This window comes from Trachemys scripta, chromosome 17 (assembly GCF_013100865.1).
Source record: "Trachemys scripta elegans isolate TJP31775 chromosome 17, CAS_Tse_1.0, whole genome shotgun sequence".
NCBI lineage: Eukaryota > Metazoa > Chordata > Testudines > Emydidae > Trachemys > Trachemys scripta.
Genome location: NC_048314.1, coordinates 9,871,343 through 9,885,084, shown reverse-complemented (window position 1 = coordinate 9,885,084; position 13,742 = coordinate 9,871,343). Strand labels below are relative to the sequence as shown.

General features: G+C 46.6%; 1 protein-coding gene across 1 annotated transcript in view; it reads right to left on the bottom strand.

The window, feature by feature from the left end:
- The window catches only part of PAPPA (pappalysin 1), a 229,378-nt gene that overhangs the window by 110,283 nt on the left and 105,353 nt on the right, over positions 1 to 13,742 (bottom strand). The window contains exons 8-9 of the mRNA XM_034793713.1: positions 4,766 to 4,894; positions 3,068 to 3,159 (exon numbers count right to left, since the gene is read on the bottom strand). Coding sequence (XP_034649604.1) covers positions 3,068 to 3,159; positions 4,766 to 4,894 — 221 coding nt within the window. The remainder of the gene's footprint in view (positions 1 to 3,067; positions 3,160 to 4,765; positions 4,895 to 13,742) is intronic.

Genomic DNA, 13,742 nt, shown 5'->3' with positions numbered 1-13,742 from the left:
TCACAGCCTTATCTGATTATAAGGGGGAGGATGAGGGAAAACAAAAAACAAAAACGAAGCAGCCGCCTAACTGAGTTATAGGCACCAGTGCAAAGCGTCCCGAGAGCTGCCGTGTGCCACGTACACAAAACAAAGTGAACCTGTCAGAGACAAAAATAAAAGGCCCTGATGGCAGGAGATGCAGAGGGAAAGCAGCAGATTTAAGCTTGCTAGTGTTTGCTTGCTTAATTGCATTTCTGCTCTAGAAGAAGCTCCTATCAGGAGACCTCAGAGCACCTTTTAATTCTGATATCAGCGTCCACTAGCTCCACTCAAGATAGCATGCTAAAAATAGCAGTGTGGATGCTGTGGCCTGGGCAGTGGCTCAGGCTAGCTGTCCTTGTCTAAGCCCTCCCAACCCCCTGGGTCCAAGCTTGGGTGGCTAGCCTTATCTGCTGCCCGTGGCGATTTTAGCATGCTGTAGTATCTTGAGCGGAGCTAGCCTGAATCTGTCTTGAGAGAGACATGCACCCAGCTGCAGCATAGACAATAACCATAGACCCTAATTCAGCAAAGCATTTAAGCGTGTGCCTAAATTCCTTTAAAGGCTTTGGTAAACAGGGGTTGTTTGCTTCACCGGTGCTAAAGAGAGCTAAATATTATCACAGTAATGTCCATATAAAAATAGTCCAATGTGAAAAGATTATTTATTATTCTACAGAGCCACAACATGTGCTAGTCTCGTAACATTACAGATCAAATGCACATGTTTCTCTGCCTCTTTTCCATTCCTCAAGCCATGGGCCCAATCATTCAGTCATTTCTCAAGCAAAACACCCGACTGAAGTCAACGAAGAGTTGTGCTTGACTACAGCTGGCAGGATCTGGTTCGATGTTATCAGGCTTTCAAGAAGGGGGCTTCCCGCTTCCTTTTTAGTTATGCATTTTTATTATACGTAAGATTTGTTTTAAAAAATAACTCCTTCCCCCGCCCCAATGATTTAGAGGTTTCTAATAAAGTAACGTCTTATTTTGTGTTAAAATATGTCTGTCTGGCTGAAAGACCAGTATTGTCTCTGTCTAGACACTCATCACTGGTAATCCAGAGCCCACGGAAGCCAATTGGTGTCTCTCGTAGATTTCAGTGAAGTCGAATCAGGCTCTTACTGAATCCACATACTAATGATTTCATCAACGAACTGGGTTCGGTTTTGATTTTTTTCTAAAACTAATACCTGTGCAAAACACCAGCTTTAACTCTGCACCTGCCTATGAAAAATGAACAGCTTTACGCCTGCTCTGAAAACTAACTCCATTTTCACAAGCCCCCTCGGTCAAAAAAAACCCCCACCCTAAAACACCAAACACACACAGAAGTGAGACTGAAACCTACTTCAAGCTGCAAAAATGGGACTTGCATTGTATTTAGTTTGATTTTTTGACCACAGTGTGAGAGGACAGGATTTTTGCACACTCACGTGTAGCTCTACTATGATTCCTTGAGATGAGCCACGTGACTGGGATAAACTAAATAAATAGAAAAACCAAGAATTATTTCACTTCCAGTTTGAATTGGTAGTGTCCAAATACCATGCTTGAGGCCCAGGTTCAGCAAGGTCCTTTAAGGTGCGTAACTGTAAGCATGTGTGGAGCCCCATTCAACTTTAAGCACAGGAATATTTTCATTGGCTTCAGTGGCCTATTCATGTGCTTAAAGTTAGGCATGCACCCAAGCATTGCTGAATCGGTGCCTTGGATCCTCGGGTGTAGGTTGCTATGTCAAAATCTCAAGTAGGTTAGATAGACTATGGTTAGTTCCTCTCTCAGTCCGTCCAGACAGGACCAGCTATGGAACTGCATAACATCACTTGAGCACGCCCGTTGTCTTGTGATCTGCAGCTGGATTCTGCAGATTCAGGAAGCCTGGATAGGTCAAAAGAGCATCCAAACCAAACGCTCACCGAGGCTCGTCCCTGGCCTAGGCCGTAACATGGTTTCTTAACAGGGCTTTGGAGCTGTGCTCCGGCTGCGCTCCAGCTCCAGGCAAAAACCTGCAGCTCCACTGCTCCGGAGCTGCTCCACGCTCCAGCTCCCGGCTCCGCTCCAAAGCCCTGTTTCTTAACACAGTGCTGTAAGGGCACATCTACGCATACTGTGCGGGAGTGGTGCAGCTGCGTCACTGCAGCGAATCTGGTGAAGCCGCTCTGTGCTGATGGGAGAAAGCTCTCCTGGCCATCGGCATAATAAAACCACCTTTGTGAGTGGTGGCAGCTATGTGGCGGGAGCTCTCAGACGGACATAAGCGCCAGTGTGGACAGCGCTATATTGGGGTAACTTATGTCACTCGGGGGGCGGGGGGTGCGTATTCACCCCCCTGAGCGACATAAGTTACGCTGCCATAAACTAATGTAGACCTAGCCTTACACAGAAGCTGCAGTGTAGATGGGCCCTCAGTTGCCCTTCTCTGCCCCCTCTTCTCCTCCTCAAGGATTTAATAAATATGTTAAGCTCACAACTGCAACTCTGCAGTCCCCAGATTGCTGGAACATCTTCTGGCCATTGTGTTTACATTTCCTGCTAATCAGGGCAAACCAGGCTTGCAAACAAAATCTGATTAAGTAGTTTTCACCTCTGAAAAAAGGGGATTAGCTGGACCTTTGATCCTCAGATATTGATTTGCATCTCAAAGCAGGTGTGACCTCAGCTGGGGCTGCTTCTGTTCCAAGTCCCTTCCCCTGACACTCTTTCCTCTGTTTACCAGAAGGGATCAGTTCATATCCTCTCATGGAGCCTGATCCAAAGTCTATTGCAGGGGGTGGAAAGCCACCCACCGACTTCAATAGGCTTGGGATTGGGCCCTAACAAAGCTGGAAGTCCAAGCCAGTTACAAAACCACCAGAATCAATTTCCCATCCAAGTGATTAGAAACTGGGAAGGGACACGCCTGTCAATCCCACAAATCCCACCTTTTCCCTGACCTCTAGGGCAACCCAGGGATAGGTCACTGAGGTTGCTGGTTATTTTTTACTTGCACCACGCACGGAGGTGCTGCCCACCCTGGGCAGAAGGGACTCCGGACTAGACTTACCAAGGCAATTAAAGGATAGCTCCTGCTGACAAAAGAGGGAGCAGCCATCGCCGTTGATCTTATTCATGTCATCACATTTTTCCCCCAAATCTCTGCAGGCAGGAGACAAAACGAGGGATCAGATGGAAAACAGCTGCATTTCTCAGACCTCTCTCAGTTCCTGTCTCAGAACCTGGAGATGCTTAATTCAGTGCTGTAATGCCCTCAAAACACCTGTTCTCTCTCCTCCATCCCCCAGCTTTTACAGTTCTGGGGTACAGGGTTTCCCCTCATGTTCCCTCAGAGGTAGGCGGCACTATTGCTTCCGGGCTAGGACATGAGCACTTTCCTTTATGGTTGCTACTGACGACTCAGCAGGCGGGGGAAAGACAGCAGCTGTGGGATCAGAGGACAGCCTGGAATGGCAGGAATTCTGGAAGCTCTTCATGCGCTGTCTGAAAGGGCCAGATTGTAGCTCCAGCAATGCACCCACACAGGGGAATAAGGAAGTGTAAGTGCCTTCCATGCGCTCAGATTGCAGGTAGCAGCAGATAGCGGATGGAATCCTGGCTCTGCTCCCACAACTCGCCAGCCAGTGCCGTTAAGCCAGCACAGAGGGGGAAGCAACTTGAACCACAAAAAGAATTGGCCTGGGTGACTCTCTCCCCCCACAAACCCCACAGGAGCAAGCGTGGCAACGAAGAACCAGACCGTGACACTGTCTGGTTCCTGATCTGCTCTTGGGTCAATGCAACCGTGTGCTACCCCTTATGCAAGCCATGTGGCAAAGCCACAACTGATGTCTAAAGAATTGGCAGCATAACCGCATAAGAAGTGGTACACAAAGCACGACTGATATCTCTGTCTTTCTTCTCCCAGCTGTCCCAGCTGTATCAATGGTTTGGTTATTTTAATTTGAATGCATTGCCTTTAGGGCCCAATTTTGCAAACACTTGCTGCAGGGCCTAGCGCTTGATACCATAAGTGGTCCCATTGTTTTGACAGGAAGCTCTGCTTCCCATGAACAGTGTTTGCAGGACTGGACCTGCGGTTGTTGTTAATTTTGTCGTTAATTTATTACATTTTATTAAAGCGCCTGGAGACTTTTGAGCAGGTCCCACTCGTGCTATAAATTCAATACAGTAAAAATAAACTACCATTGTTAATCATTATTTTTATTATTAGTGGTCTGTCGATCAGCAGGCAAGGAGAGGGAGGAGTTGATTGAGAACCTGCAATGACTAACACTCTCCCTTGGAGCCCAAATCTGTCACCTCCAAATGCATCCCAGCTCCAGAGGCCTGCAGAGCAACCTCGCACTGAAGTTGCCCTGGAAACCTGGCCTCCCATGTGCCAGCTGTCCATCAACTGCCAGCCCGCCTGGGACTTCTCACTTAATGACAGCACCGAAGATGCTGTGAACATTTCTTTTTTTGTCAGCAATTAACACTAAGAAATTTATATATATCTACACATAAAAGTGTCAGGACAGCAGGACCTAACTAAGTTCCAATTAAATGTTATCATCTTGGTAATAATCACAGACGTGGGTCCTTGTCTCTCGACCTCTGAGAGTCAGCCCAGGCTATGGAGAGATCAGGTGATCAAAGACAAAAGCTGTAGTTATTATGTAGGAGAGGCAGTAATTTCCTTTCTAACCCCAATCTCTGGATCAATGGAAGCCGCACTGCTGTATCTATTTGCTTACTCCACACTTACTTTTGTATAATCCCATCTCCACAGTATCCACTTCCATGAGTATATAGAGTCATGGGGGAGGGTTCACTCTCCTCTGTCCCAGAAATAACGGCAACCTGGTACGTATACACGACGCTATCACTCAACTCCCTACAACACAAGAGAGGAAACAGTAAGTGAGCAACACAATGCAGTCGATAATACAGGTCAGAGAAGGGGCTGATGAAAAGGCGCTGGGCTTCTCAGAAAACTTCCTTAATTCAATCAGGCTCCTAGAACATTCCTGAGTCACTTGAATGGGATTACATGGGACTAGTTTTCAGAAAGGCACCCTCCTTTTTGTGGGAGTAATCTGTGCCCACATTCTTCCGTGTTCAATTCAAGAGCAAGCACAAATCTGAGTAGCAGCAGCTCTTGACTACAGGTGCAAATCCGAGAGTGAAATAGCCTGCTCCCCAGATTCGCCCCTACAGCTGATTTGGTGGGTACAAAAATGTGGGTGCATTTTGCATCTGTAAATGAGGAAGAATAATTTTGCCTGTGTTCTGCTAACCAAGAAAGGCGCTAAATTCTTCACAAAGATCATTTGTGAGCTAACCGTTCGGGCAGCTGTAATAATGGCAGAATCACTTCAGCCAAGTGAATGTGCCACTCCTTGTGAGCTTGAACCTCCCGCACGCCCACAAAAAGGTTCCCACACATTCTGCTCTTGGGCACACGGGCAATTCCTACTGATAGCTGAATGCACATGCCTCGGAGAGCAGAGTGCAGCGTATGTGTGTGTGTATCTTCTCTGTGTGCGCACATCCGCATGGGTAAACAAACTGAAAACACATTCAGCAAAGGAAAATTTTGCGAGAATAGAATTTCCATAGGAAAAGAATGATTTACAAAGTTCATGTTTGTTTAACTATGGGATGGGAAATTGGTCCTAGAGTGTCATGGCAGAGGGACTGGCACTACATTAAGCATGGGGTGAGGATTATGTTTATGAGTTAATAGGCTGCAGAGGACTGGGTGGGTGTGTGAATATGACCTAGAAGACTGGAAAGGAAACTTCATAGGGAGGAAGGACTGAGTGTGCATAATTAAGTGGTCAAGGGCTGAATGCAAGAGTTAATCCAGGGAGAGTGTTATGTGTATGTCAGGGAAGAATGACTGCTGGGTTAGTTTGTCCCAGTGTGATTTGGCTTAATCCAGCCACTAGTTATAAAATGAGGTGGGAGAGTTTTCCCACTGCAATCTGCTACCCACATGTGGAAAATGATCTGACAACAGATGGCTCCCATCAGAGCAAGTGATTCTTACAGTCTAACTTTAGGGATGGAGGCAGAAAGGACATTTCGCTACTGAAACACCTCCTGGACTTCTTTACTAACTGTGGAGGACTAGGAACTATATAACCACTCCTCAGGTACAGAAAGATTAATATGGAGGCTAAGCCAGGAACTGAGCACAGGTCTCCTAGTGCCCAGAACTCTGCCTTAACCACAAAACCAATCTTCTTCCCTCTTTCCATTGCTCTGGTTCTTTCAGAAGGTGCTTCTGTGCATACTATCGCTAGCAAACTTAAGAAGCCTCCCTACTTTAATAATCCACCACAGAGAAGAAAATTCAGTCTGTCAGATATCTCTGTGGTCAAAGGCAGATTTAGCACTTCCAACTACAGCAAGGCTAGATCAAAGTGACCCACAGAGGATGGGAAACGGGAGAGTGGGCAGCTCCAAGTGACTCTTCCAATTGGATACAACAGGCAGATGCTGGTTACAGATGTTCCTGAGATGGAACAACACCTGGGCTACAAACTCTAAGACTATGTCTACACTATGGAGCCTGTAGAGCCCCTTAGTGAAGACAAAGCGTACACCAAGAGGGGGAGTATTTCTGCCAACATAAGAACACCACTTCCCTGAACGACATTAGCTATGCTGTCAGAAGCCCTCTTCTGTGGCATAGCTGCGTCTACACTGGGGTTTTTTGTTGGCATAACAATGTTGATGGGGTGTGTTTTTTCACTCCCCGACTGACATTGCTATGCCGATATACATTTTTAAGTGTAGATCTGGTGTTTTAAACTCACGTGATTTAGGGCTTGCAGCACTAACCATGCCAAATACTTTGCAATTGATGGCAAATATCCTACTCAGGTTGGCTTACCAAGAGTGGCATTTCAGAACCTCCCACTTGGGACTCAAGTGACATTAACTCATCCGTTGCTGTTTGTCACAATCCGTGTGTGGTTATTTAATGCTCTGGCATTCCTTTAGAGTGCCAAACTTAGAGAGAAACATGAGTGTTTTAAAGTGGATACGCATAGTACATAGGGCAGTGTCACAGGTTTCACCCCCACTCTGAACTTTGGGGTATAGATGTGGGGACCTGCATGAGAACCCCTAAGCTTAATTACCAGCATAGATCAGTATGCTGCCACCACCGAATCATTTAAACAACCGTTTATGAGTCATTTGGGAACTCTGTCTTCCCCCAAAAATATCTCCCTCCCAAGTACTATAATCCTTCCCTGGGTAGCCTTGAGAGACTTCTCCACCAATTTCCTGGTGAACACCGATCCAAACCCCTTGGATCTTAAAACAAGGAAAAATCAATCAGGTTCTTAAAAAGAAGACTTTTAATTAAGGAAAAGGGGTGAAAGGAATACCTCTGTGAGATTAGCATTTAAGCTACTCTCACAGACAACAGATTCAAAACACAGAGGATGTTCCCCTGGGCAAAAACCTTAGTTACACAAACGAAAACCCAATTTGATTATCCCTCTAATGCAAAAGGACAAAGTCACAAAAGGAAATAAACATAAACTAATTCATTCCTTCTCTAATACTCAGTACCCTGGTTGATTCCTGGATCTTTTCACTCCAGCATAGAACTTAATGAATGAACAAAAGAAGAACTTCCCTCTTTCCTCTTGAAACATCTTGCCCCCCCCAATTGGTTCCTCTGGTCAGGTGTCAGCTAGCCTATGTGAACTTCTTAACTCTTTACAGGTAAAAGAGGAATTAACCCTTAACCGTCTGTTTATGACAGGCAGTAATATGTGAAAGCCATGGTGGTAAGTACAGTGTACACATAGAAAACCAGATAGATTAACAAAAGAATGAAAGAGAAACGCCGTTGCATTTTCTTCCATGTATCAGGTACATTAATGAGCACTCAAGTGGATATTAGAGTTTGTGTATCTGGAGTTGTCAACAAGACAAGCTTTTTGGGGGACATTGATATAAGCAAGATTTTGACAATTTATTTTTCCATCTGCCTTCCCACTGATCCGATGGGACAGTAATAAAGATAATGCACTCTTTCCACTCCTCCGCCCGTCGGTTCTGATGCACGGCTGTTTCACATGATGGTACTTAAGGAATTGAGGCTGAAGATCATCTTTAATATTAAGGCTACGAGCAACTGCTCTTTCAAATTTATACCTATGGTCTTTTAATGACCTTTTCCAGAACTGAGTAAAGGGTATTGATCGCTCTGGCTTCCGCTCAGGGGGAGGCACTATTACTGAAAAGCATTGACTCAACTCCTCTGTTTAGAGGAGGAATTAGAATACACCATGTGAAATACCACAAGGGCTGCTTTTCCTCTCTCCAGCAGCAAGGGAGATATTTGGAGATTGAGATATAAGGATCTTCTATTTCTTTTTCTCTTTCTACTGGGGAGGGTGGGCAGTTGAGGGTTTTTTTTTTTTTTCCACTTTGTCTCTCAGAAGTGACCTTGTTAGCCACGTTCCCCGTTTTCGTTTCAGGCAGAGTGTTCCTATAACATTCAAAGGGCTCCATGATGCCACCGGGATGGTGGGGCGGAGCTCCCTACCCACGTAGCGGTGACATAAGTAGGAGCCTAACAAATTCACAGTCTATTTTGGTCAATTTCACGGTCATAGGATTTTATAAATTGTAAATTTCACGATTTCAGCAATTTAAATCTGAAATTTCATGGTGGTGTAATTGTGGGGGTCCTGACCCAAAAAGGAATTGTGGGCTGGTCGCAAGGTTATTGTAGGGGAGGGTTGTGGTACCGCTACCCTTACTTCTGCGCTGCTGCCCACAGAGCTGGGCAGCTGGAGAGCGGTGGCTACTGGCCGGGAGCCCAGCTGTGAAGGCAGAGCTGCCACCAGCAGCAGCGCAGAAGTAAGGATGGCATGGTGTGGTATTGCCACCCTTACTTCTGTGCTGCTGCTGGCGGGGCGCTGCCTTCAGAGCTGGGTGCCCGGCCAACAGCCGCTACTCTCCGACAACCCAGCTCTGAAGGCAGTGCAGAAGTAAGAGTGGCAGTACTGTGACCCCCCTAAAATAACCTTGGGACCCCCCTGCAACTCCCTTTTGGGTCAGGACTCCCAGTTTGAGAAATGCTGATCTCCCCCAGGAAATCTGTACAGTCTCGGGTACAAGCACACAAAAGACCAGAATTCACTGGGGAAGACCAAATTTCAGGGCCCATGATGCGTTTTTAATGGCTGTGAATTTGGTTGAGCCCTAGACATGAGGGACTGTGGATTTCTGAGTTGCAGCGCACACTCCCCGGAATGCTTGCAGATGTGCAGGAGCTAGGGCTGCACCCTAGGCATGCCTGGGTATGCCCCTGTTAGGGTATTCAGCACCTTTGGCCAAACTAGCTGCCTCTCGTACTCTGCAAGTGAAATTAGCTCTATTCTAGATGTCTCCTGTTTGGTTATACTGGGGGAAAGCAGCACCCTGCACCCTCTCTTCCCACTGCAAGGGCCAATGTGATAGATAGCTAGATAGCTTTTTAATTATAAATTTCCCCCTTTGTCATAAAATTGAAAATCTTCTTAGAGCCCATCCCAGCTTCTGCCCCTAGAGAGCATGGAGTTCCATAAAAATAATGCATGCTGCAAGGAAGGCTAGCCAGGTGCTCCTATCATGTAAGGAGAAGGTGGAGAGCCACTGCACCCAAATGTCTTGAGTACCTGCAGCCAAATTATGGCTGCCTCCAGCAAGGGTGCGTGGGAGGGGTGAAGGAAAGCTCTGTAGCCTCAACATCTTAAGTGTTCTGAAGAAGGCCCAGCCTTTATTTGCTCCTAAATGGGGACTTGGTCCACCAAAAGTTTGGGTCTCGCTCCCCCAAAGACTTTGTTCTCTGAACAGACTCTCTCTTTCAGCCCTCCTCTCACCCCAGAACCAGCCCTTCCTTCCACATGTCCCAGATGGAGACTTGCTTTTCTCCAGCACCTTTGCCCTTGGTTTTCTTCCTTAGTGATGAAGCCTAGGTCAGCAAAGCAAGAAGCCAGCTGGCAGTGACCAACTGTGGCCTTGACTTTCTCTGGCTGCTATACCTTGGACCAACTGCTCTAGGGCGGGCCAACCCTGGTCACAAAGCCTGAATCCTGAGGAGTTGAAGGTCTTCCCTTATTCCACCTTAGTTCTCCACAGATATAGAGCTGCCCAGTATTTTGCCATTTTAATTAGCTCTACTATGTGGCTGTCCTGTATAATGAAAACCTGAGTCCAGGCAACGAACCCCTTTCCCGCCATTTTGAAATTCCTGCCATGTTCATATTTGCTATACCCAGCCCCTGCTTTGGTCCATGGTCCTGAAGTCCCCACAGTGCAGGTTACACTAGTGAGTTAGCCATGTTCCGGCTGAAACAAGATGGGGGGGTCTCAGTCCAGCTCCTAGTGGTCCAAGTGCCACAAGAATTATCACAACTGGCCACGGGAGGCCTGATCCTGACTGACTGAAACCAATGGCAGCTTTCCCCATTGGCTTCCATGGGAGGAGGTGTCTGATCACAAATTGGACTGGAGATAGGGTGAGATTCAATGGAAGTTAGGTGCCTAGATACCTCTAAAGATCTGACCCATAGAGACTAAATTCCTCCTTCCCTTGAGGTATGTTGGCAGGAGAACTTAGATAAGTCTGCACTGCTCCTCTTGATTAATGTGATTGTTATTTGTTAGGTATACTACAGTAATGGCTCCAATTGGGATCCAGGTACCATTGTGCAAGGCACGGTGTGGACCTACAGGGAGAGACAGTCCCTCTCCCAAAGAGCTTACCTTCTAAATAGGCAAGACAGACAAGGTAATGGGAGGGAAAACAGAGGCACCGGTGGAAGTGCTTTGCCCAAGTTCATATGCTATTTCAAACCCATATTTAGGCACCAAAATAAGAGGCCTTATTTAAGTTAATGGGAGCTGAGGGAGCTCTGTAGCTCAGAGATGATGCTCCGTGGGATTGGTCCTGAGCTCAGGTCAAGAAACGAGGTTCAATAAAGTAGTAGAGAATCAACTACCTCTTTTTCTGTGGTCAGGCCTGCTCCTGGATTACTGAGAGCTGCCCCATCCTTTTCTTCAAATCTGCTTGAAGCTAGGGTCATTAGACTTTACTTCCACTGGAAGAGGAAGAGCACTAGGAAGTGCCACCATGGCTTTTCATGCTCCCATAGCCTGTGGTGCGTACAAAAACTCTTCCTATAACAGATGGCCCCAGGGGAGAGGGTCACTTTAGGACATATTGATCACACCTGTTATTGACTGTACAAATAGAGTTGTTTCCCCCTCTTCTGTAAGCTCTCTCTCTCTCTCTCTCTCTCTCTCTCTCTCTCTTTTAAATAAGAATGGTATGAGAGGCACGGTAGAAGACAATGAAGAGAATTCCTGTCTGATTTTGAAGCTGGGAGGGGGGTGATGGAATTTTGTAAACAAAAGAAGGATGTCAAAAATCTCGAGTTCTTGCACTTGTCTATTATTTCAGCTGCCGTCAGATCTTTCGCTGTTTGGATAAGCCAAGCGACATGGCAGATGCAAGGGCCTCAAAACAAGCCTCCCGCCTGTCTCCTTGGCACAAAGTTGATTTAGAAGAAACGAACGCCAAGGAGGCTGCCGCTGAGATTCTTCTCTCTCGATGGAAGATAGGCTAGGCCCTAATGGGAGGATTGGGCTTACGTGCCGTCCTCTGGCTTTTACTGTTCACCAGGGAGAACAAAACAAGTTAGTGGCGGGATTAAATAAACCTGACAGGCCCCTGGCTGTGCTCTCTGTGGAGCAAAGATTGGAGATGACTGGATGGATTTTACGCTGTCCCGCTGCCTGAAATTCAAATTAAACCTGAACGGACGGAGAGTTTCACAGAGTGGCAAGGATCAATACTGGCTAAGTTTGGGCTGAGCTTCACCCAGGAGTAGCCTTATTATTTATTAATTATTATTAGTAATATTATTATTACAGTAGCACCGAGAGGCCCCAGCACAGATCAGGGCCCATTTGTGCTGGGTGCTGCACAGACACCTAGTGAAAAACAGCCCCTGCCTTGAAGAGTTTATACTTGAAATAGACAAGAGACACAAAGGTTAGGTTGGGAAACAGAGGCACCGAGGTGTGAGGTGACATGCCCAAGGTCCCAGAGCAGCTCAATGGCAAAACGAGGCATAGAATCCTGTCTCCTGAGTCCCAACTAAGTGCCCTATCCACTAGACTACACTGCCTCTCCTGTCCCCAACCTATAATCCGCAGCATGCACTTGCTATGGAGCCACAGGGGTCTCCCTAGTAATTACCCTAGGAGTTATGGGGTGCTGTGTTCCATAGAAAGCCAGTTTGGAAGTGAGAATAGGGGAGCAGGAAGGAGAGGTGGAGGGGTACAGACTGCTTCCCCACCCTAAAAACACTAAGTACTGGGGGAAGCTGAAACCAAGTAAGGCATCTTTCATCCTCTCTCCTGAAACGAACCAGCTTGGGGAGCAGAACAGTCACACATCCCTGCCCGAGGTCTCGCAGGAACTCAGGAGGGATAGACAGGCCATACAGCACCCTCAATACAGCAAACATATGTTGGTTGAAGAGGGTCCCAGAGTCCATGGGACACCTCTTGGAAGGGCAATGGGAGGAGGACTAGGGGTTGTTTGCAACCTGATCATCATCAGCTGATGTTTATAAACCATTCACGAACCTGGGCAGATGTTTGCAAATGCAAAAGTACCCAACTGCACCAGCAATGAATCTTTGGGGAAAGTCCTGCCAAGCCCTACCAGCTACCTCATCTCCTACCAGCTTGCACAATGTGTGAGGTTTATGCATCAGAGGCAGTTATTTGTGCAGAACCATATGCCACTTCTGAAATTTAGGCAGTTGCCATTTAAAAAAAAAAAGTCCTCACTCATTCCATTCCCCGGCCTGATCGAAATTCTTAGCCACCTGGAAGGAACAGTGCAGAGAAACGAAGTCTCCCCTAACAAACTGCCCGAGCAGTTCTGGACTTGGAAATGTTACATTCTTACCAGTCATACCTCCTGTCTCCAAAGAGTATGTTCCAATCTCCCCTCCCATGGTCACACGTACACAGGCAGAGTTCGATTTGGCTGACACCTCCCCCCAGACCCCACACAAGTGGATGTACAAACAAACGGTCTCACATGGATTTTTGTCTAATCTGATAGACATTAATTAGTCTAATTGATTTGCCTTTTATTCTATTCCTGGGTGCCTTGCTCTGAACTCCAACAATCAAAGTTTGGGTCCAGATCCCCAACTGGCATAAAGTGTCATAACTCCATTGAAATCAACAGCACTCTGCCCATTTCCACCAGCTATGGGTCTGGCCCTTGGATTCTAACTTGTTTGCCCATTTGACATGGACAGTGGTTTTCCATGCAGTATATAAGAGATGCACATGTCCTGCTCAGCAACTCAGCAGTTGGTATTAACCATAGCTGGGGGAAATAACAAGAATGCCTCAAGTTTTCATCTCAACTGAGTGCTTTGTGTAGCACCTTTTGTATTACCAAGTGGTTCTAGCAACCCTGAGTCCGACCTTTCCATTTACTTCAACAGAAACTAGACCAGGCCCTCAGCCAACTTTCTTTTCTAACTCTGTCTTGGCAAGCTAGTTCTAGTACCGGATCAATGTCAACATCTTAGTCACTTCCACAATGCTAGGGAGCCTCCACGTCTCATCTACGATGTCCCAGATATTAACGATAAAGCAATGATCAAATCAATTAGAAACAGGTATTTGCACGT